The sequence below is a fragment of the Panthera pardus genome, unplaced genomic scaffold (genome assembly GCF_024362965.1).
Source record: "Panthera pardus isolate Hobbes unplaced genomic scaffold, ASM2436296v1 HiC_scaffold_21, whole genome shotgun sequence".
NCBI lineage: Eukaryota > Metazoa > Chordata > Mammalia > Carnivora > Felidae > Panthera > Panthera pardus.
In genome coordinates, this window is record NW_026526777.1 from 55044907 (window position 1) to 55070781 (window position 25875).

The 25875-nt window shown below is 37.8% G+C and overlaps 1 protein-coding gene across 12 annotated transcripts in view; it reads right to left on the bottom strand.

Moving 5' to 3' along the window:
- PRRC2C (proline rich coiled-coil 2C) overlaps nt 1-25875 on the bottom strand; it is a 95299-nt gene that overhangs the window by 34639 nt on the left and 34785 nt on the right. For all 12 annotated transcript variants that reach the window (XM_053909289.1, XM_053909291.1, XM_053909288.1 and 9 more), the window contains exons 7-17: nt 25126-25208; nt 24330-24463; nt 24161-24248; nt 22735-22879; nt 20923-20976; nt 15700-16321; nt 10083-10252; nt 9374-9629; nt 8178-8388; nt 3953-6202; nt 1699-1907 (exon numbers count right to left, since the gene is read on the bottom strand). In XM_053909289.1, coding sequence (XP_053765264.1) covers nt 1699-1907; nt 3953-6202; nt 8178-8388; nt 9374-9629; nt 10083-10252; nt 15700-16321; nt 20923-20976; nt 22735-22879; nt 24161-24248; nt 24330-24463; nt 25126-25208 — 4222 coding nt within the window. The remainder of the gene's footprint in view (nt 1-1698; nt 1908-3952; nt 6203-8177; nt 8389-9373; nt 9630-10082; nt 10253-15699; nt 16322-20922; nt 20977-22734; nt 22880-24160; nt 24249-24329; nt 24464-25125; nt 25209-25875) is intronic.

The following is a 25875-nucleotide window of genomic DNA, read 5'->3' on the forward strand; positions in this document are numbered from 1 at the left end:
AAATGTTATTAGGAAAACAACCTAAGGATGAGTGTATCTTAATGAGTTTTAAAGATGAACAGCCTGGGTGCCTGCGTGGCTTAGTCAGTTAAGCAGCCAACTCTTAACTTCAGCTCAAGTCATGATCTCACAATCGTGAGACAGAGTCTCACACTGGACTCTGTGTTGGGAGTGGAGGCTGCCTAAGAGTCTCTTCCTCTCCCCTCGATCATGTGTGCACTCTCTCTCGAAAAATAAAAATGAATAGCTCAATTTCCAACCACCAATTCAGAAATGCAATGGAGTTCTCACCTTTTTAAGTCTTAAGCCAATAATATAATAGTTCTCTGGAAGACGGAAAACTGGTAAACAAGTATTTGGGAAGATAAGTCTGCCATGTTTTGTGGACTTTTTATAATCTTCATTTGTCATTTTGCAAATACGGTGTTTAGGCTCTCCTCTCTCTTATGGACCACCACAAGGCTGGCATCCAAACTTCCTGCGGGTCTACTTTGTTCTCTCTGTATCAGTGCTTTTTAACTTGAGTGCTATCAGCATTTTGAGCTGCCCGTCCTGTGCACTCTGGGAAGTTTAGCAGCACCCTGGACCTATACCTACTAAGATGTCAGTAGCATGCAGCCCCCCTGCTATGACAAAACGTTCTCCAGAGATTGCCAGACATCCCCCGGGGTACAAAAATCACTGCTGTTGAGAACCACTGCTTTACATAATCTAACTAAAAAAAAATTTTTTAAATATAACTTATTGTCAAATTGGTTACCGTAATCTAACTAAAAATTCTTAAACACACGACTAAACCAAGTTTCTTTCTTTCCTACGTGAATCCTAAAATGGTACTCTAGAACAGTAATTCTCAAATATCTGCTTACATCAGAATCACCTGGAGAACTTGTTAAAACACAGACTGCTCCAAGAATTTCTGATTCAGTACATCTGAGGTAGATTTTGTATTTGTCACAAATTTCTAGGTGATGCTGGGACCACATGTGGAGAGCTATTGATTTAGAAACGATAATGCCAAGGGCCTGGGCCCAAAGAGTTTCACAGTTTAAATGACCATTAAATAGAAGAAAAGTCTAGTCTTTATTTTTAATACTGGAATAATAGTACCTAACTTTCCCATTATTACTATGTGGTCTTAGCAGATCTCAATTTTACACAATACTCCCTGCTTAAGTCTCATCTGAATGAATGGCAAATATGGTAAAAATACAGGCATATTCCTTGTTAACTTCCTCACCAAATATTTTCCTATTACTAGTGTTATTCTTCGCACTTGATATCCTTTTACTTTGTGGCTTTCTGAAAGTATTTACCCAGAGCAACACTGCCTCCCATCCTATTATTTATTCTGTATTCACCATATCTTAGAAACCAAATTTATAAAGCATACGGAACAGAATTAAGATCTTTGTTTTCTATGTTTTCCTATACCTGTTTGGCAAGGTAGAGTGGTTAATTTTCCCATTAACCTTTTTTATGAAGAATAGTGAAACCCTATGGATTATCTTTAACAAGAACTTTGTTAAGTATTCAAGGCTGTGCTAAAACCTGGTGTTACGTTAGTTCATTTTATCAATTAGTGATTCATAATCACCCTCTGTCTCCACCTTGTAGGCCCAATTCTGGCCTCCTTTAATTACAGTGTCCACTTAAACATAGCAGATGATATATAAATAAAAGGAACCTAAGACATACTTGCATAATTGTTGAGATCAAACTGTGACAGTGCATCTGCTTTCTCTTTGGGTTTTTTGGGGCCTGATTTGGGGTCTTCTCTTTTTTTCCCTGTCGAATCTTTGGAGTTCTTCTGTCCTGTACCATTTGGTGCTCCTTCCTGGTGGTGTGCAGAGCTGCCATTGACGGGATCAACAACAGTTGTGCCCGCAGACTGGTCATCAAATGGCCTATAAAACAGTAATTTGAGTTATTACCACCTCCACATAACCGAACAAATGAAAAACGATTACTGGCCGTTTATAAGTTTAACGTAAGAAGAAACAGTGGGACAGAAGACTCTAACTCTAAAACCAGCAAGACTTAGTGACTTTTCTTGAGTACAATGTCACTAAAACTGAGCTTCCCAATAAAGGAGATGGACTAGCTCCCATGAGTTCCTTCCAGGAATTAAACTCTAGAATCCCAATTGTGCCCTGAAGGTTCTTATTGTGTCTATCATGGTATAAATAAGCTAATCAATATTGTTTATAGCAGAAAATTTAAGATACAAACTAGTCCAAAGGATTCACTACTGGATCTTCTCCACAAGAGGGCAGCATATGAAAATTTTAAAAAGCGCTGCTTACGTGTATTTTTTTAAAAGTTCAATCAGACTTATACATTAATGTAAGTACATAAAAAAACCACTTTTAATTCGGAAATATTTCACAATCCAATGCATTTCTATAGTTTTTGTTTCCTATCAAATTTTATTCTTGGATTTGTTTAAATTTATGAAAATACACCACAGAAAATGGGTTCACTAATTCATCTTAGCCATTGGTATCACTTGAGATAAAAGCTTACCAAGTGCTTGGCACAAAGCATGACCTCAAATATTAGAAGAAAATCGTTTCTTATAAACAGGACTTGTTGAAAATATTGCCTTTAACTACAACCAACCAGTAACTGCTATATCGGCACATTCAAAGTTGTTACTATCTACACGGCACGAAAGTCTTAAGTTGTTGAGATCTGCATTACACAAAAACCAGATCAAGATTTCCCTTGAGTATTATTACTCAAAACTCTTAATAGTTTGGTTATAGTCAGTAACTTAACTGCAGCTACATATGTTATCCTAATTCTTTTGACCTTTTAAATAAAGGGAGGTTCAAATTCTGTGTTAAGAAAGTACTCAGGAAACACAGTTGGTCATACTATTTCCCTAAAATATTTCTAAGTTATCAGAAAGCAAAAATATTTTCATTGACGGATGCAGTAATCTGAAATGCTAAGCATATTGTAACTAACCAATGCAGATGACTATAGTAATTATCTGAATAAATTTCTTATCAGCTCAGGCTCCAAACCTAGGAATTTGGTCAAAAACCAGGACATACTATAATAATAGTTGGTTACTATATACCAGGTATGTTATGCAATTCACAAATGTCATGTCTGTAATGTTTACCAATGCTTGTAAGTACTATTACTTTCTCTCCATTTTAGTGGAGAGGAAGGAGAGTTTTATACAGAAAGTATCAAAACCTACATTTAAAACTAGGCAAATAAATGAAATCAATCACTCGATCAATAAAGGTAGGCATGCTGCTACTGTAATTTTTCCTAATATTAAATAAACTGATAATTTATTATAAACATTTTAATATTTAAAAGAACAGAAAAAGCTTAACACAGTTTAGGAAAACTGTTTTAAAATAAATCCAAAGATATTTATGTTACTGGTGGCCTTGGTGATTGGGCAGGACTTTGCTTTCTGGGCCTTTATCCAGCTGGATTATTTATTGTAGGTTTGCAACTCAAGAGGAAAATATAATTTATTCTTAAGGTTCGACATTCACTTCCTAGCAACCAGTACAGAGCGATAAAACACATGGTTAAAACGTATTCATTTAAATCGCAGAGGACACCTACAAGCACCAGAGTTTTGCAAAGAAAACCCCAAAAAGAAAGGAGGGCTGCTTGTCATCTAGAGGATGACTTACCAACAGGAAGACAATGTGCAGGCCCTTCTCTAAGTGTGAAGACTCTCCTCCTAAAGCTACAAAGTCCTAAGAGGACTCTTCTGGAAAATAACAACTTAGGAGGCAAAGACTCCGGAGACCATTTAACCTCTTTTGCTCAAGCACCCTTACGCTCTGAGAACAGACCAAAAAACTGGGGGAGAACAATGTCTGGGTCCTCTGTCTAGACTGGCTCCTTTGTTCAGTTCAACTTTCAGCTTCTTTAAAGGAACACAAGTTGATTACACTGAAGCCAAAGTACTCACCCTCGCTTCCCACTTTTTGATGGCGGCCCACTTCTCCTTTCATTTCTAGGACCTGAGAAATTCCTTCCAGATTTGGGTGGACCGCTGTTGCCGCGCCTATTCTGGCGATCTACGCCAGGTCTCTGGCTAGAAAAACTTCTCTTTGCTATTTCCCTTTTTGGAGGTAAAGCATTCTCTCCGCTCTTTACAACTGCTTGTGCATTCAAATCAGCATTTTTTTTTTCATCTCTTTCACGCCTCTCATTGAAATCACTGCTTTCAGAAGCTGTTTCCCATTCCTCATTTGCCTGATCTGAAGAGTTCTGATTAGATAAGTCTGGTGTCTTGTTTCCAGAAATCTCCCCAGCAGGATTAACTGGTTCTTGAACGACATTATTAACTGGGCCATTTGTGGGCACTGCCACCTCGTTGGTTTTTGAAGCAGCCTCCCTCTCTCTGAGACGTCTGAATCTAGGTGGCTTGTCTTGTCTCGGTGGCCGGGTAGGACGCTGTCTTCGGGGCCTCTCTCTAGCTGGGTCAAATTTTCGTTCAAATTTTGGAGGTCGTTTATCTGCTGGTATAGGAAGAAACTGCTCATGCCTTCTTGGTGGCTCTTCATCGTCTGGCTTAGGAGCTTCTACCTGCCTTGGGTTCCACTGATTGTCCCGATAAGCAGGTCTTCGGATGGTGGAAGGGCGTGATGGCCGACCTGCAGGATCCCTTCCACCGCGTCGGAATGTTCCCCCTCTGCCTCGCCGTGTAGGCTCTCCCTTAGGAAGGAAGCCTGGTTTCGATTTATCATCATCCCTCACATAAGGTTTTTCTAGAGGTCTATTATCTATTCGGATGTGATTTTCAGGTTTGAAAGAAGACTGAGGCTTCATGGGCTTTTTGTTTTCAGAACGCTCCTCTCTTTTGGGAAGTTTACCTTTGCTTAAACTATCCTTGTCACTTGCACTTTCATGAATTTCACTGTCTGTGTCAGTCTCTGAACCTCGCTGTCGTCTCCTTTTGGGAACGACTTCAAAATCGGAGCTCTCACTTCGTGTTTCACTTTCTTCTCGCTGTCTGAGAGGTCCTGAGGGCACATGCTCTGTCCGTGGCTTACTGTCTCTATACTGAGGATAATCTCGAGTGTGCCCTCTCCCACCACGGCCACGCCCTCCATAAGAACCTCTATAGCTCCGGCCCCTGGAATAGTATTCGCCTCGGCCTCGACCTCTGTACCCTTGATCTGGAAACCAATCTCTATCTCTCGCTTCTTTCCAATAGGTCCTAGGGGGTAAAGTGGATTCTTTTTTAACTGCTGGTCTTGAATCTGGTCGAGGCCTCTCTACAAGGTCTTTGCTACCAACTTTCTCAGGTTGTTTTTCTTCTTTGACTGTTGGTGCTGTGACAATCTGTGGGTTTACAGTTTTAGCCACAGGCTCTACCTCAACACTACTTACAGGTTCTGAGGGCTTCTCAGCATCTTGAGGTGGCTTTTGAACCAAAGTTGAAGTTTCTGTTGAAGGGAATTTCTCTGGTTCTGGTTGAGGTGGTGGTAGAGCTGACTGTGGCTGAGTTGGCGCAGCAGGCGGTGGGACTGGAGGGACAGGCTCTTTCTTTTCCGTCTTCTCAGGTTTTACAAGTTTCTCAGGGACCTTTTCTCCCTTTTCCCCTTCTTTCTCCTTCCGTTGCTCTCGTTCCTCTTTCATATCTCTAAGTATTGGTTTTTTAATGGGACCCGATCTTCTCACAGGCCTATCACTACCCTCTTCTCTTCTGTTGGAACTTGGCCTTGGGCCCCAACGAGTTTCCGATTTGGATTTATATAGTTTTTCAGGTTTTGGTCCTTCAGAAGATCGTGTAAAGCCATCCTTCTTTGGTTTTTCCTCAGTCCTTTCTGTTGGTTCCTTTGGATCAGTGCATCTGCTGGTTACTTTAGGAATGCTTACGGATGGCTCACTTCTTTGCTCCTCTGACTTTTGAGTATGGTTAGAGCCATGGGAAACACTTCTTTTCCGGGCAGGCTGACTTTCCGCTCCAGCTGAAATCCGCTCTTCTGGAGGAGTGGATACAGGTTTTTGATCAGGAACATCAAAACAAGCAGACTGATTATTTGTGTCAGTATGGCGAGGTCTAATGTCTTCCACAGATCTGCTTAAAAACTTTTGTACTTCTGTCTCATTTGATTCTCTGACAAAGTCTGCTTTGGGATGAGCCTCTAATTGACTGTGTTCTACAGGATAAGCAGCAGTAATCGGTTCCGGATCCAGTGAGGCTTCAGGCCTAAAATAATGAGAATTCAGAGGCATCGCTATCAACGCAAAAACTCTTTTGCATAAGTGTATAGCAAAACAACCTCTCTAATTATACATGTAAATGAGGGGCGCCTCGGTGGCTCAGTCTGTTAAGCATCCAACTCTTGGTTGTGGTACAGGTCATGATCTCACACGGTTCATGAGATTGAGCCCAAAGCCGGGCTCCCCTCTGACAGCATAGAGCCTGGTGGAATTCTGTCTCTCCCTTTCTCTCTACCTCTCCCTGGCTTGCGCACACATGAGCTCTGTCTCAAAATAAATAAACCTTAAAAAAAAAAAAAAAAAAAAAAAAAGTAAATGGATCCTAATCATAAAAAACATTTAAAAAGGATCCTAATCTTTGTCTCCTTTCCAAGTTTAGTGCAGCATTATTCATAATCGCCAAGAGGTGGAAACAACCTTAAATGTCCACTGACAGACAAATGCATTAAGAAAATGTGGTGTCAGCGTGCCTGGTGTCTTAGTCAGCTGAGCATCCAACTCTTGATCTCAGCTCAGGTCTTGATTTCAGAGTCGTGAGTTCAAGCCCCGTGAAAAGAAAATGTAGTATATACATATATATACATACATGGAATATATATACATACAATGGAATATTCTGTGCTACCAAATGGATAAGAATGTTATGTTAAGTGAAATAAATCAATCGCAGGGCAAACACTGCAGGATTCCACTTATATGAGAATATAATATAATCAAACTCATCCAATCATAAAACAGAATGGTGATTGCCAGGGCGTAGGAGGCAGTAAGATGCAAAAGTTCCTATAAGATGCAAAAGTTCTACAAATGTGCTGTAAAACACTGCACAATATTGTTAACACTGTACTTAGAGTTAACAATGATGTACAAACGCTTAAAAATTTTGTTGAGGGTAGATACAGTATGTTTTTTCCCTCTCATTTGAAAACACATGAACTTCATAAGAAAAAAGAAGTTTAGGCTATGCTGATATGAAGTATTTATTTATTTAAATGATTATTCAATTTTAGAGAGAGAGAGCAAGAGAGAGAGCACGAGCGAGCAGGGGAGAGGCAGTGGGGTGGGGTGGGGGGCGGGGGAGCAGGGAGAGAGAGGATTCAGAACAGGCTCTGTACTGACAGCAGAGAGCCTAAGGCAGGGCTCGAACTCACAAACCCTGAGATCATGATTTGAGCCAAAGTTGGATGCTTAACTGACTGAGCCATGCATGTGTCCCATGCTGACGTGAATTCCAAGACTAAGAATTTCCACCTATAATTATAATCGAAGACTATCTATCCCACAGTAGGTCTATCTTCCCTGATTAATCAGAATGATAAAGCATCACAAAACACACTCCCTTAAAAAGGCAGAAGTTCTAACTTCATAGCTATCAATTATTATAGATCACCAACTGTCTGCTACTTCAAAGTATCTTAGTGTTTATTTTTTAGGTAGGCTCCACGCCCAGCATGGAGCACAGCACAGGGCTTGAACTCATGACCCTGAGATCAAAACCTGAGGTGAGATCATGAGTTGGCCATCTAACCAAGTGTGTTACCCAGGCGTCCCCAGGTTCCCCTAAAAGATCTTTGTAAATTATTATTTATCCTTCTCTCGGCATTAGAAAACTTCCACAAGATACTGATAATCAAATGTCTACCATTTCTCATCAGTGGAAAAACTATATCAACACTTTAGCTAGACTACGTATCAAGTATCTAATCAACAGTAGAAACTTGCCAATTTTAACATTCAACACTGAATTTCAGTATTTAATTCAGTGTACAGAACTAGGTGACAAAATGCTCTAATACAGAAATGACAGAAAAACAATGCATGTCCAAAAATGAAATGACATACACTACATGGGAGGAAATCAGATTTGTGGCTCAGTCCTAAACCAGGATGATTTTCAGGGACACTACCTACTTTTCATTTTACCACAATATTCAGTTTAGTCTGTTAATTTCTACCATTACCTTGCATCCTCAGGTTCTTCTGTTGCCTTGGGAGCAGTGGCCTGTTGAGGCTCCGTATGAGGATAGGGATCCGACCCCCACATCACACGAGGTTCAGAGAGGGACACTGCATGATCTCTTGCAGATCGTGCTATATGGTCAAATGACTCAGAACTGTTTGGTGATCCTTCCATTTGCTCTCTTCTCATTAATGGCTTGGGAGGAATCATTCCTTTACAAAAGATCAGAAAAAGATGGGGAAAACAATCACTATACACACAGAATCTGGGTTATTAATTACTATTGGGACTCTCTATACTTGAGCTACAGAAATACTTTTTGCCAAGTTTAAGTGATGAACTCAAGAAACGATCAGTGAAAATTACACAAGTTTTTCTGTGAATGAGATTCTTATTGTTGCTATTAAATAGATTTAAGAATTGAGGAAGTGAAACAAAACCACAATAGCAGCTTATTTTTACTTTAAAGGAAGAAAAAAAAGCCTATAAAAATCAGGTAACACATGATGCCTCTATGCATGTAAATAAAAAACATAAAGGATTACACCAACAGTGACAGACTTCCAGAGCAAATATATCCTATAGAAAATTCCATTAATACAGTTTACTCAGTTGATCAATAATGCTATCAATTATTAAATTTTAAAATTGCAGTATATATTTTAAAATTAAGGCATGACTCTCGATATTTTATATTATGATCATACCCATAATCTTCCTCGGTATCATTTTGGTAATGTACTATCTGGATTTATTCTGATAGATTCCACACAAGACTGCTAATTCACTGGTTTTCAGCTAACTTATGTGAAAAGTCCAGTGTTAGGTGGAGAAAATGGAAAAGCTGGAATACAGAATATATGACAAAATTCAAATGCTTAAGCACTCAAAAGAATGAAAACAATTTAGCAAATAACAGAAAGCATGATTTAAGACTCAAAAAATGTTTAAAAAATATTTACAAAACTGAAAATAACTAGTGTCTTGGCCTTATCACACCGTTGATACAGCGTCTGCCTTTAACTCATCTGTGTGCAAAGTTACAGAAATTTTGATTAAAAATCTAGGCACCCTATTTTAAACTCTTACTCTATTATACCTCTTAAAGGAATTAAGGGTACAAATGGGAGGAAGATGAAAACCTCTGGTCTCGCAGAGCTACAAGTGAGCCATGAGACAACCTCAATTTCAACTTACCAGGATGAATGGGCGGAATATCCATAGCAGGTCTACCTGATATCATTCGAGGATCCATGTATGACTGCATCATGAGCCACCTTGGATCAAAACCCATAGAAGCCAAATGCTGAGGGTGAGGCTGCATGGGCTGGTAGAGAGGTCTGTGTGGTGGGGGAGGGACCGCACCGCTAGATGGCTGTGAAGGGACTGCCTGTGGAAGGACACCTTGCTGCTGCTGCTGCTGCTGCTGCCACTGCTGCTGTTTCATCTGTTCCTGAAAACGCAGGATCACAAATCAAGATTTTAGGTCCATGTGATAAGTATAATCAATCATATCAGAAAATAATGGGCTTTTTTGAATTCTTCAGGGAAAAGAATTCGAAAGACATTTAACAAAGAGAGGTGGTGACACAAAAGAACCAAAGATAAGTTAGGACATGTTGCCTTAAACTTAAGAAATTAATCAGCAAGGAAGAAATCACTCATTAATTAGACTGCAGAAATTGTTACCTAGAAAGGAAGATGGGGTCTATAAATGAAGTAGAGGGGGGAAAATGACACAGAAGTTTTCGGTAATACCCGTTAGCAACAAACTTTTATTAAAAAGGGAAAGAATTTCAGGGAAAATTTGTGTCCTTTTTGTATTTTAGGTTTCATGTTATACTCAGAGTATTGAACAATAAACCTTTTCAATCACACATACATGATACAATGTTTTTGTTGTTACCTGCTGTCGCTGGAATCGAGGCGGTAAAGACTTCTGAAACTGTTTAAAATAACCAGATAATACAGCAGGTCGAGGCTGAGACCCTGATTCTGGCTCTGTTTCGTGTGCCACTTGTGTGGTCTCTTTTTCACTGCGATTGCTGTCTTGTCTAATGAAAACTGGGTCATCCTCTGTCCAAAGAAAAGGTGAAAAATAACTATACTCATCTATGAGACTTAACAAACACATGATGTGTGCGCTGGAGTGAAATTACTAGATTGATATATTAAAAGGGTTAAGAACAAAGAATCCTCAACAGTCCAGAAAACTATCCTATACTCTCATACTGGTAGCCATCAATGAGATTTACGTTAAGTTAACAAAACCTTACATTTCCTCAAAGCTAGATAAGCAAGAAAGAGATTCTTAAGAAAGAAAACAGGCCCAAATGCTTTACCAAGCAAAAATTTGTATTTGATATTTTGTGATAATAAAATATTTCAAATATGACGTATTTCCCATTGTTTCCATAAATATCAATCCTGTCAGTATTTACCTGTGGCTCACTAGGACTTACGTGAAAACACAAATGGCCTAAACTTAAATAACAACACAATAATTTTTTGATCAACAGACTACTAGGAAAAAGGAAGCCAATCAAAGTCTGACAACAGAGTGATCACCAGCTATCTTCAAACATATAAATTATTATTCTATGTACAGTATATATCACGAATGATACCAAAAAGAACTATACACATACTTACTAAATAAATAACAATTCTGCATTCTAAAGAAAACCAGAGCTATATTTGTTCCAGAGAATGCCATTTGTCACAATTACAAAGCCAAGTTCATTATGAATTCTTTTCTCACAGAACTAGGGATGAATTTTAAAACAAAGTTTATTTTGCCAGTGTAAAAATCATGCTCTAAAGAATCACAAATCACATTTTATTGTTGGCATACATTTGACATTAAGTGTTGTAAAAGGGAAAATAAAATATTGGAGAGAAAAAAAGAGCCAAGTAGATGCAATGCTTAAAACCAAAAGGGTACATCACGCTGAAAAACCTAGCAAAAATTAAATTGCCATCAGAGAATATATATGAATAAAAATAAAAACGCCATTAAATAATGATTAAAAAGAAAAGTATAAATAATTTGTGTCGGTATAGTCCTCACTGACAGTTAAATCAATCGGGTGAATACATGTATTCACTGGCGGAACAAGGACTAAAATATGAATTTCCTTATTTCAAATCTATACTCCTTTCTCATCATCTGTTAATGAGATTCTCTGAGGTTGTTCTCTTTTAGCATCCATTAATATTAAAGTATGCCAATGATGGGGTGCCTGGGTGGCTCAGTTGGTTAAGTGTCTGACTTCAGCTCAGGTCACAATCTCACAATTCTAGAGTTCATGCCCCGCACTGGGCACTCTGCTGTTAGGAAAGCCTGCTTCAGATCCTCTATCTCCCTCTCTCTCTGCCCCTCCCCTGAGCATATGTGTGCACATGTGCATGCACGCTCGCTCTCTCTCTCTCAAAAATAAATATTTAAAAATAAACGAAATGTTTCAATACAATATAACCAACTAAACACAAAAGACATGAAATGACAGAAAAGGAGGGGCAAAAATGGAAAGGCGGCATATAAAAAGCCAATAATACCAAAAGATCAGAAATAAGTCCCCTCTAAGCAATATTTACTTTAAATGGACTGAATTGGACTCCAATCAAAAGACTGAGATTGTCAAAAAAGGATAAGCATACATGATCTAACTATATGTTATCTGTAAGAAACTCACTTAAGATCCAAGGACAAAAAGGGATTGAAAATGAAAGTATGAACAAAGATATTCCATAGAAATAGTAACCAAAAGAGCAAGGTGGCTATACTAGTATCAGACAAGACTGGCTTTGAAATAAGTTTTACAAGACAAAGGATATTACATACAAAGGTTCAATGCAGCAAGATATAGCAATTACAAATATTTACACATATTTAATACATGTGTGTGTCTCTAACAACAGGCCATGAAAATATATGAAGTAAAATACTGAAATAGTTGAAGGGATAAACAGACTGCTCTACATTTACATTTGGACACTCAATAATGAATAGAATAACCAGACAGAAGGCAAGTTAGGAAACCAAGAAACCAACCAGATCTACCAGATCTACAGAACACTCTAACAAACAGTCAACACATTCTTTTCAAGTGCACGTAAAACATTTTCCAAGATAGACCCTATGTTAGGCCACAAATCAATCAACTGTTGAAAGATTTAAAATGATAAATCTCATATGAAGTATTTTCTCTGACTACAATGAGATGAAGTTAGAAATCAAAAAGAGAAGTGAAACAGGAAAAGTCACAAACCTGTGGAAATTAGACAACACACTTTTTTTTAAGTAGGTTCCACGCCCAATATGTGGCTCGAATTCATGACCCTGAGACCAAGAAACAGTTGCATGTTCTACTAACTGAGCCAGCCAAGTGCCCCTAAACAACACACTCTTAATCAACTAAGACATCGAAGAATAAATGACAATGGAAATTAGAAAATACTTAAGATATGAATGAAAACAAAACCACAACATACCAAAGCACACAGGACATGGCAAAAGTGGTGCAAAGGGGGGATATTGATTGGTATAAATGCTTACATTAAAAAAAAGATCTTCAATCCAAAACCTAGTATTACAACGTAAGGGAAGAGAATAAGAATAAAGTAAACCCAAGGTTACTAGAAGAAAGGAAATAAAGGATCAACACAGACATCCACAACAATGAGAATAGAAAAATTGAGAAAATTAATGCAGCTAAATAGTGGGTTCTTTGAAAAGGTCAACAAAATTGATAAACCTTTAACTAGGAAGATTCAACTTATTAAAATCAGAAATAGAAATTGGGACATTACTACCGATTCTACAGAAACAAAAAGGATTATGAGAGTATTATGGACAGCTTTATACCAAAATAGGATAACCAAGATGAAATGAACAAATTCCTAAAAACATAAACTTTGTAGTCCCTAGTATACTAATAACGTATGACCTAAAAAAGAAATTACGAAAACAATTCCATTTATAATAGCATCAAAAAATATAAAATGCTTAAGAATGAAGCATGGAGGTGAAAGATTTGCACAATGAAAACTACAAAATATTGCTTAAAGAAATTAAAGAAGACATAAATGGAAACACATCCCATGTTCACAGATTGGAAGACTTAACATTGTTAACATTATCAATACCACCCAAAGCAACCTACTCTCAAAATCTTAATGGCATTCTTTACAGAAGTAGAAACACCCATCCTAAAATTCACATAGAACCTCAGGGAACCCAGAATAGCCAAAACCATCATGAAAAAAAAGGTAACAAAGATGGAAGACTCACATACCTGGATCTAAAAGTATACTAGAAATAAATAAATAAATAAATAAATAAATAAATAAATAAATAAATAAATAAATAAACAAATAAATAAAAGTATACTAGAGGGGTGCCTGGGTGGCTTAGGTAAGTGTCGGACTGCTTTTTTATATGTTTGTTTGTTTATTTTAAGAGAGAAAAGAGAGAGCACTCCCATGTGAGCATGAGCAGGGGAGAGGAAGGCAGAGGGAGGGACAGAATCCCAAGCAGGCTCTGTGCTGTCAGCATGACATGGGGCTCAACCCCACAAATCGTGAGATCATGACCTGAGCTAACAAGTGTCATATGCTTAACCAACTAAGCCACCCAGGGGCCCCAAGTGTCTTAACTCTTGATTTTGGCTCAGGTCAAGATCCCAGGGTCATGGGTTTGATGGACTCCATCCTGAGCATGAAGCCTGCTTAAGATTTTCTCTTTCCTCCCTCTGCCCCTCTCTCCCACTCACATGTTCTCTCTCTTTGAAATAAAATAAAAATAAAAGCATACAGTAGTAAAAACAGTATGATACTAGCATAAAGTCAGGCAGAAAGGCCAATGGGAAAGAACTGAGACCCCAAAATAAACCATCGCATACATGGTTGAACGATTTTAGAAAAGGCTGCCAAGACCATTCAATGGGGGGAAAGAACAGTCTTTTCAGCAAATGGTACTGGGAAAACTGAATATCCACATGCAAATGAATAAAGCTGTACCCTTACCTAACAAAATGTACAAAACTGAACTCAAAATAGGTCAAAGATGTAAATTTAAGACAAAGCTATAAAACCCTTAGAAGAAAACACAGCAAAAGCTTCATATTAGATTTGGCCATGACTTTTTAGACTTCATGCCAAAGGCAGAGACAACAAAAAAATAGACGGATTTCATGAAAATTTTAAAGGTTTTTGCGTGAAAAGAATATCCAGAGTGAAAAGGCAACCTATGTAAAGGGAGATGATATTGCCATATCACATATCTGATAAGGGATTAACATCTAGAATGTATAGCCAACTCCTAAAACTTAACAATCTGATTCAAAAATGGACAAATGACTTGAACATTTCTCCAAAGATATACAACTGGCCAACACACACACGAAAAGATAATAATATGTGGCATCACTAACTGGGAAAAGGCACGGCGAAACTACAATGAGATACCACCTCATACTCATTAGAAGGCTACTATCAAAAAAATCCCAGAAAGTAACAGATGTTGGCAAGGACATGGAGAAACTGGAACCCTTGTAAACTGTTGGTGGGAATATAAAATGGTGCATTTGATGTGAAAAACAGTATAGTAGTTCCTCCAAAAATTAAAAATAGAATTCCCAGATAATACAGCAATTCCACTTGAGTATATAATCAAAAGAAATGAAAGCAGGGTCTCAACAAGGTATTTGTATACTCACATTCACAGGAGTATTCAAAATAGGTAAAATATGGGATCAACCAAAGTGTCCATCAACGGATAAACAGAGAAACAAAATGTGGTATACATAGGTAATAGATTATAGCCTTAAAGAGGAAGAAAATTCTGCAATAACTTTAATATGGAAGAACCTTGAAGACATTATGCTACGTGAAATAAGCCCATCACAAAAAAGACAAATACTGTAGGGTTTTGTGCATCTGAGGCACTGAGAACAGTCAACATCAGAGACAGAAATCAGAATAGGGGTTGCCAGGGGCTGAAGAGAAAGGTGAATAGGGACCTGCTGTTTAATAGTACAGAGTTTCAGTTTTACAAGATGCAAAGAATTCGGGAGATGGATGGATGGTGGTGATGGCTGCACAACACTATGAATGTATTTAATACCACTAAACTGTACAGCTAAAAATTGTTAAGATGGTAAATTTTATGTTACATATATTTTACCATAATAAAACAAACTGAGGAAAAAAGGATAATAAAGTATCCAATAAAATTCAACTTCTATTAAAAAAAAAAACTCAATCACTCTCATCTGGATTACAGACCTGTATTAAAAATACACAGGGGTGTCTGGGTGGCTCAGGTGGTTAAACATCTGACTCTTAGTTGCGGACCATGTTTATAAGTTCAAGCCCCATGCCAGGCTCTGAGCTGACAGTGTGGAGTCTGCTTGGGATTCTGTCTCCAAAATAAATAAACTTAAAAAAAATACACAAACATCCACACCAGAGGTAATATGAAGCCTCGTAAGTTTCTATAAGAACAAACAAGACTAGCATACCTTTACTACAGGTGTTTTCACTTTCTGGTTTCTCTACCACAGGTTCTAAAGTAGGTTCTTTGTGTTCGATTTTCTCCTCCACTTTCTCCCTTTCTTTCTTCTCCGACTCACATTCTTTGTCCTGTTCCTTGATCTTTTGCAGTTCTTTTTCCTTTTCCTGCTGCCGTTCCAGTTCTTTCTCTTTTTCTTGCTTTCTTTCCTTTTCCATTTCTCTCTGTTTTTCCTGCTCTCTCTCCAGTTCTTTCTCCTTCTCCTGTTGCCTCTCCCTTTCTTTTTCCCTCTCCTTCTCTCGCTCCCGTTCCTGTTCTTTTTCAAGTTCTTTCTCGCGCTCTCTTTCTTTTTCTCGCTCCCTTTCTCTAATCTCCTCTGGAGATGGCTGTTTGTCCACTATGCCAAGCTTTTCATCCAACCGTTTCAGTTTCTCTGCACACGCTGCCTTCCTTTGCTCTTCCATTCTTCGCTCTTCCTCTTCGCGCCGTTTCCGAGCACGTTCCACTGCGGCAGAAAGTTCTGACTGCTGTCTTCTTCTTTGCTTCCATATTTCATCTTCATCCGGTACTTGCTGCTTGGGGGGGAAAGGGCCTGGTCTTCCAGGTACTGCCTGTCGGTCTGGAGGAGGATGCTGCAACATTATGATAAATTATCAGGTGAATATGACAAATCTATTTCCGACCAACACTGGACTTCTGACATGAAGGGGGCAGGAAAAACTCCACAAAATGTCACAACTATTCCTGATAAAACACGCACAGTAAAATGCAAACAAGAAGCAACATGGGAAAAATATTAAATTCAGAAAATTCCCCAAACTAAGACCAGAATAATTAATCTAGCCATCTAACATTTATTGCGCATGCACCTATTTCTTGTGGCAGACATTACTGCTCACTCAGAATTTGTTGAATAAAATTAGAAGCTGTCACAACATGAATTTCAAAATCTAAATTTAGACACAAAGGAAATTTAGAATGTGAGCACTTTTCAGAGCACCAACTGTCAGAGATGGAATGCCTAAGGAGGGAGAAAAGTCCATAAAGATGCAAAACTGTGTCACATGAGCCCTGAGAATATAAAGGTACCATTACAGGGAAAAAACACACCCAGAGACGCTAGGTGAAGAAGAGGAGACCCCCCTACTGCTGACATGTCAAAGGAGGGAAGATTCCTAGAAATCAGCCTGCACAGATAGAATTTTCTACCTTTAAACTGAAAGATCTAGAAACGCATACCTAGAACCCATAGTGAAATGTGGGAGATCCCGTGAGAGATTTTTATGTTTTAATGATTTACGTTTCAATCGATGTGTTCTAAAACCACTACAGTCACTGCCAGCAACTATGCAGAAATAAGCAAAATAAAAAGAGCACCTGAAAGTCTGAAATATTAAGGAGCTAAAAAAAAAACTGTCTTAAAAATACTGATTTTAGTACCTAGTAGGGTAAAGAAACCCTAAAAACCATGTAACCAGTCAGAATCCTCACAAACGAGAAAATAATGGTACAACAAAAACACTGGGCTATATAAAAAAAATACGATCCGGACTCTATCATTTGCTAACAGTGCTGACTTAGGCAAACCACTTTATCTTTCTGGTGTTTAGTTACTTCATCTCCAGCTCAGAGATGAGCTTCAAACATAAAATTATACAAAAGTACCTACTTCACGCAGTAAACTTAAAGAACAATCATTTTTTAAAAAGCAACTTCATTGAAATAGAATTCACATAAAATGTGAGGCACATATTTTAAATGCAGGTCGGAGGAGTAGGGACAAATGATACACTTGTGTAACTACTGTCCCGATCAAGACACACAGCATTTCTGGGGTGCATGGGTGGTTCAGTTGGTTAAGTGTCCGACTTCAGCTCAGGTCATGATCTCACAGTTTAAGTGTTCGAGTCTCACACTGACTGGGCTCTCTTTGCTGTCAGCATAGAGCCCGCTTCGGATCCTCTGTCCCTCTCTCTCTGCCCCTCCCCTACTTGTACACACACACTCTAAAAAATAAACACTGGGGCGCCTCGGGGGGCTCACTGGGTTGAGCGTCCAACTTCGGCTCAGGTCATGATCTCACAGTTCGTGAGTTCGAACCCCGCGTCAGGCTCTGTGCTGACAACTCACAGCCTGGAGCCTGCTTCGGATTCTGCGTCTCCCTCTCTCTCTGCCCCTCCCCTGCTTGTGCTCTCTCAAAAATAAACAAACATTAAAAAATTAAAATAAATAAATAAAATAAAACAAACACTTAAAAAAAAAAAAAGAGAACATTTCTTCACTCCTCTGTCAGGACAGTGCCCCTGACCCCAAAAAACCACTGGTCTACTTCTTGCAGCATAGAGCAGTTTTACCTTTCCTAGAGTTTCATATATATGGATATATCAAGTTATATTTTCTTTTGTGCCTGGCTTCTTGTGCTCAGGATGATAGTTCTGAGGTGTCCATCAGTAATGTGGTCCATTCTATTGCTGGACAATATTCCATCATAGGCACATCACTTCATGTGGGACGGACACATGGACTGCTTCTAGCTTTTTAACTATGAATAAACAGCTATGGACATTCATGCCTAAGTCTTTGTGTAAATGTATGTGCTTTCATTTCTCTTGGATAAATACCAAGGAGTGAAACTGCCAGAGTCATGTGTTATGTATGTGTTTCACTACATAAGACACTGTCAAAATGTTTTTCAAAGTGATTACAAGATTTTACAGCCCCGCCAGCAACATACGAGGGTGCTAGCTGCTTTACACCCTCACTGACATTTCATGTCACCAGCCTTTTAAATTTTGGATCCATAATAAAATCTCACTGGGGTTTTTTTTTATTTAAAAAAAAAATTTTTTTTTAACGTTTATTTATTTTTGAGACAGAGACAGAGCATGAACAGAGGAGGGTCAGAGGGAGGGAGACACAGAATCTGAAAGAGGCTCCAGGCTCTGAGCTGTCAGCACAGAGCCCGACGCGGGGCTCGAACTCACGGACCGCGAGATCATGACCTGAGCCGAAGTCAGCTGCTTAACCGACTGAGCCACCCAGGCGCCCCTCACTGGGGTTTTAATTTGCATTTCCCTGGTGGTAAAAGATACTGAACATCTTGAGGCGCCTGGGTGGCTCAGGTGGTTAGGCATCCTACTCTTGATTTCAGCTCAGGTCATGATCTCACGATTGTAAGATTGAGCCCTGCGTTGGGCGTGGAGACTTCTTACTTAAGACGGTCTCTCTTTCTGCTCCTTTGCCCCTCTCCTGCTTGCACACTCGCTCTCAAAAAGAAAAACAAAAAAACAAAAAACTGAACATCTTTTCATGTGGTTATTGGCCATCTGTAGATCTCGTTTTGTGAAGTGAACGTTCGAATCATCTTGTTGGGCTATTTGTCTTATTATTAGTTATAAAGGGTTTTGTTTTGTTTTAAATATATCCCAGTACACGTTCTTGGTCAAATGTATTATTAATATTTTGTAGGACATATTTTTTCATTGTCTTAGAGATGTTTTTCAAAGTCTAACTGACATTATTTTTTTCTTTCTAATTCATGCATCCTGCGTCTTATCTAAGACCATCTTTGTTGGTCCAAGTTTAAAGACTTTCTTCTACATTTTCCTCTAGAGGTTAGTTTTAGCTTGTGTGTATATAAAAATACTATAAAGAGCATTCAGTGGTTCAAAGGAAAATGGTGAAGATGATGGTGACGGTTGTGGTAGATACACCTATCACATAGGGTGATCACGGAAGGCCTCTGAAGTGGTCACACCTGAGCAAAGATTTTGGTCAGAAGAAGAACCTCTGGAAAACATTCCTCTAGTTAGAGGGAACAGCAAATAAAATGTATGTTTTCGGTGCTTCAATAAACCGTGTGCGGCAAGAACAGAGAGAAAAGTAAGTAAGATCAGGAGAGTAGACAGAGACCTTAAAGACCACTGGAAGGACCTAAGCAAGAAATCACTGATCTAACATATATAGTTTTCAAGGATTATATCTACTATAGAATTTAGGATGGGGGTGGCAGGTAAGCAGGCAACAGGAGTGGAAAATAAGACCTATTAGGAACCTACTGTGGTAGTTCAAATGAAATATAACAGACGGTAGTGAGTACTCAGTGTAGGAATATATTCCAAAGATAGGGATGCCATAATTTGCTGATACATATAGGCTAGATGTATGATAAAAAAGACGATTTGTGAGTGACTTCTAGGTTTCAACCTGAGCAAATGGGTAAATGATAATGCCATTGCCTAAGATGGGAGGCCCAGGGAAGAAGCAGGGCCGTACGTGTATATGGGGGTGGGAGGTGTTATTACTGTTGTTACAGTTTGGACATACCTATCAGAAATCCAAGTGGTGATGCTGAATTGATCACTAAATACATGATTCTTAAAGTTAGGGTAGAGCTTTAAGGGCTATAGATACATGTATCTGAGTACCACCAGCACATAGATGAGATCCCCCAGGGAAAGGATATGGCTAGAGAAAGGAATGACAACACAGCCCTTAACCCTCCAACACCCAAAGGTACTAAAGGCCCAGAAGAAATACAAATTGAAGAGAACAAAATAGTCTGATGGCTCAAAAGTTAAAAAAAAAAAAAAAAAAAAAAGTCTTTCAAGAAGGACGGAGAGGTTAACCTTGCCAAGAGCTACGGAGATTAAGTAAAATGAAGACAAGAGAAGTGGATTCAGCAAGATGGAAATCATTACCGACCTTCATAATAATAGTTTCAAAGGTACAGCGATAGATGAAAAAGCTTGACTGTTAAGGGTTAATGAGAAAGTGAAGATATTAAGTGTAAATTACTCACTAAGACAGTTTTGCCATGAAGGAAAACAGGGAAATGGGGTAGAAACTACAAGGAGATGGAGGGCAGTGAGAGTCAAAGGATGGGTTATTTTCTTAACAGTTTTTTTAAGATGAGAGACAATATCACCAGTAAGTGACAGAAGAGGGGATCAAGGGAACAAGTAGAAGGGCTGTGCTTAGTAGTGAGGACAGGAAGGGCACTGAAAAGGGAAAATGGTTGCTTCTCGTTTCTTAGTGAAATTAGGAGCATGCTTATTAGTTGAGAATGAAGAGTAGCGGAAAAAAGAGGAAGAAGATACGTGAGAGCTAACAAGGTAAAATCTGTAACTGTTTCATGAAATTTATACATAAGAAACAAACACTGAAATCTTACCATTAAAATAAGTAAAATCAAATAATTCATACAGACCATTAAGAAGAGTTTAAGATTTACCTGTTGTGCAAGCAATTTTGGAGGTGGCGGCAGGTGTGAAGACGGTCCACGTTCCTATTATAAAGATGAGGACAATTACAAACTAATCAGATAAAAGAGATCTACTGGAAATATTTCTGAACATACTCAATTTTTTCAGGACTACAAGATTGCAAAAAGTAAGCCATTTTCATCCTTTTCTCTTTTTCAATAAAAATACACTACTCACTGCAAAATAACTTTATATTCTATAAAATCACTTTGCTACTTTAACATGATTAGAACCTCAAATGAACTTTGCAGAAAGAAGAATTTTAGTGTATAAATTCTAAAATTCTACCACAAGTGATGTGGCTATGAAGTATGCCTCCAATTTTATCACTTTATTTATGTTAGCCCTTTTCTTTTTCTGAATTTTTTTCCTAATGACAAACTAAATGTATGCGATTTACCTAAAGAAAAGAAACATCTAAAACATATCAGAACTAAATATGATACACAGACTATTCACTTGCTAATACATGCATCAGTGTCACAAACACACACAAAACATCAAGACATCAAGATATGGTATATGACATTCCTCTATTCTTACAACTATCACTCTCCATGTTAAGCCAGTAAGTTAAAAATCACACAAAACACGAATTTTATTAGAAACAGAACAAAAAAAAACTTGAAAAATCCTTTTTAAGAATTCACAAATTTACTCCCCAATGGCTAACCACTGCCTTAAGAATCAAATTCAGGAGGATGGGCTAAATGGGTAAGGGGCATTAAGAAAGACACCTGTTGGGATGAGCACTGGTTATACACAGGGGATGAATCACTGGAATCTACTCCTAAAATCACTGTTGCACTATATGCTAAGTTGGATGTACATTAAAATTGTAACTAATTAATTTAAAGCAGAATAAAATTCAAGCTTCCTTGTATAGCATACACTTATCAACTGTTACACAGCTCTCCAACTCCTCTCCTGTATCAAATTACTGGGGACTTCTAGAATGTGCCAAGCTTTCTCATGCTCCTTTACTCTGAACATGTTACCATTGCTTGAAATGTCTCTCTTCCCTTTGTTTACTGGCTAATTCTCACTTCAAGTACCAAGTCTTCTGCAAAATCTTTTCCAGAGAATTCTCTAAGAGCTCATTATGTACGCTGTCATGCCACTTATCACACTGTATTGCAACCAATGTCTGCTGTCTTTTCTCTTTGTTTTACAGAGACTGTTAACTACCTACTTCTACCTCCTTGAAGGGACCAGATCCTCCATAGGTTGCATATGAATTCAACAAATACATGCTGAGTACATTATGAGTTAAGTGACTCTCTGGATGACAGCCCTTTATTATTCCCAGCTTACAATGCATTTTTTGCTATGTCTCGAAGTAGGATCAAGTGTATCTGTTTACCCACATATTTCCTTGAACAATGTTCTTTAAAATGACTCACACTTAATAGAATTCTCTACTCCTTATGTGTTATTTCCCTATTCCGCATACTATTTCACATGAATACTGACTAGGATTTACCAAGTATTTAGTAAAGCATAAAGCACTTAGCAATGTTAGTTTGGAAAAACAGTTTATCCCTCCATTTTGATACGGCCAAGCTGTTATAAGGGAAAAAAAGTTAAACTTTAGTTTCTACTTGATAATTTTAGCTACTATATTGACAATTCCTGTTAAGATGCAAAAAAATTATGGTTTAGATCTAAACTATTCAAGACAAAATATAGTTTCCTTTTCCTAATTCTTCTTTCAACTTCATAATTACAAGATTAATTCAACCAAAGCATATGCAGTGACAAGGATCCTGAGTTCAACACACCTGATTAAATGAGGGTCCCTTCCCGTAGGGACCTTTTGATATTGACGGCTGGGCAGGTACCTGAGAAGACGATTTAGTGTTGCAAGCTTCATCTGCTTCTTTTCGGTTTTCAGTGTTTTCAGAGGCTTTTGAACCTTGATCCTCACTGAGGAATCAAAAATCCAGATGAAATAAAAAAGTTAAGTGGATAGACTATACCATAAGTAAAAGCATTTTATCTATATAAAAAAGACTGTTTCCTATGGTTTTAGTGTGAGACAGGGGGAGTATATCAAAGAATGAGATCATTTTGTGACCTGGTGGTGCTAATCCATTCAATCCGTAAACATACACCGTGTATCTTTAATAGATCTCTAATGTGTTAGTAACTGGGCTTGCCCAGTTTATCACCACAAGGTATAAAGTACAGTAGAGTAGTTGTCAAATACGGACATACAACTTGAAATATAACCTGGCAAATGAATTATAATCCCACCATTTTCTATCACCTCCACCCCAAAAGCCTCTCTCATCTAAATGCAACCAAACAGGGGTGACTGGGTGGCTCAGTTGGTTAAGGGTCCGACTTTGGCTCAGGTCATGATCTCTCAGTCTGTGAGTCTGGGCCTTGTGTCCAGCTCTATGCTGACAGCTCAGAGCCTGGAGCCTGCTTCAGATTCTGTGTCTCCATGTCTCTCTCTCTCTCTCTCAAAATAAACATTTTTTTTTAAATTAAAAAAAAAATAAATAAATGTAACCAAAAAATATTATAATTAATTAATACCTGTATTCTAGTTTACTCTGATTTAATGAAAGAGATAAGTCAAACTATGGCATTTTTTAAAATCACAAGTTCCAGGCAGCTCACAACTGATCATGAAACAGGAGTGTATCATAATGCCATGGCTAAAAAACTATACCAATATGTGCATGCAAGCTCCTTATATTTTAAGAGCCTGATTTTTATGTTACATAACCCATATACTTCTGACTGTGATGCCCCTATGTTAGAGAAGAGAGTAAAAGCTCTCATTGTCTTAACTGAAATGCTGCTTGAAATTAAAAACAAAAAAATCAAAGACTTGATTAAAGCAGCTGTAGTAATCCAAGTTATTTTTCTCCAATTTTGGAAATATGAATCAGTTCGAGCAAGTAACAAGTTGGAAATGGTCCCTGATGCTGTCTTTCTAAGTACCTCGGACTAAACATCTTTTTTTCTAAATATGTATTTTATTTAGAAACATCAAAGTTTAATTCCTTCATTAGCTGTACTTTAAAAAAATTTTTTGGCTTGTTAGTCACCTTCCCAGTCAGTATATTCTTGGAGTAGAATGTAGAAAACTTATACAAAAAGAATAAATACCTATTAATGAAGCCTCTCTGCGTGAATGGATGTTGTATCAACGAATTCATACTGTTGCTTGCGGAAGGTATCACAACAGCTTACCTGCTATTTTCTTTAGGGCTACTACTTCCTTGCTCATCGTCATCGCTGAAATTCAGCTGTTCTGTATAATCTACTTCCATCTGAGCACCTATTAAATTAAAGAAAACTTAGACTGACTTGTTTAAAAACATCTAAAAACTAAAAATGCTTAATTAATTTTGCCTCTTACCTGCCCAACCTTCATCAGCTTCAGCATCAAGGTTATCAAATTTATCAAGCTCCTTTAGTTCTGATGCGCTAAGGATGGAGGGGCGTTCAGGCTCAGAGGCCCATGAAGGAGGCGGGCCCCTTCCTCGAAGGCCTCTAATGAACAAAAGGTGATGAGGGGAAAGGATACAAAGTTTTAATGCTTCTAAATTAGGCAAATATGAAAAGACTGGAATTTCATTTTAATTCAACATTAATGTTTTCCACACCATGATATACACAAAATATTTTGCACTGGGCATGTGTATGAGAAATTTCTAATGTATGTATGTATGTAAATTTAGGACAATATTTGATACAGTTTTTTTGTAAGTATTTAATATTAGACAGTGGGCTTTTTATCACCAAAAATATTTAAAACACAGTAAATATGTTAAAGAATAATATGTCTAAGACACACTAATATCAAAATGAAGAATTTTAAGAAAAATCATCAATAAGAAAAATGCTCAAGTCTTACGCTTGGCAAAAAAAGGGGGTGGAGAAAATGGGAGGTCATTAATATCATGGAAAGAAAAAGGGATAAATGTAAGTGTCACATCTTTGTGATGATTTCCAGTTTTCAGAATCTTATGTCAATTAACGTTTTAGAAGAATAAAGCATTTGTGTTCTGTCTTATAAAGGTCAATTATTTGTTCCTGGAAATTGTACTGTGAGATCAAAATAATGAATCAATAATCATCACGACTCACTCAAACTACAGAAAATCTTAATGAGCGTATGTGCCTTGGCAACTTTAATCATTTAATAGCCTTACTTGTTCGTTTCAGATAAAGAAGGCGGAAACCTCAGAGGACCATGAAGAGGAGGATAAGCCATCCTCGGATACTGCTGAAACATCTGTATGAAGGAAACAAAATTGATAAATTTTTTAACCAAGTTATATATATATGTGTGTGTACATAAAGATATGTATATATACATAAAGATCACTCTACCTAAACCAGAGATTATAATTTATAGAAAGAAAGGTTAAAATAAACTATACTGTGAAAAATCAGTTTTATTGGCTAGTATATAAATCATCATTCACTCTTAACAATAAGCCATCTGTAAGACTACTGCTTGCACCAAGGCTTTACAAATAAAGGTAGTAACTAGGGACATATCCTACAAAGAGCTTCTGTTATCCCATTAACAAAATTACATAAATAATTATATACGGACACAAAAAACCTAAAAAGACAACATGCACGCACCCCAGAGAATTGCAAAGCCTTAACCAAGTAGAAATATTTGAAAGGAAACAATGTGAGACTTCACTGCAATGGAGGAGTAGACTTATTGAAGGCCGATTTCTTGGTAAAGGGAAACTCCGTTCAGATAAAAATATCATCCACAACCCAAGAGAGTGAGGAAGGAGGTGGGTAGGGAGCTACTTGGGAGATTTTCTATGGGTAGGACATAGGTGAATTTTGATTCAAGTTATTATATAGTCATCACAAACTGAGGCCCAAAGATGATGCTCTCTATGGGAACTTGGATTTGAAAGCTAAGTTTAGGAAAA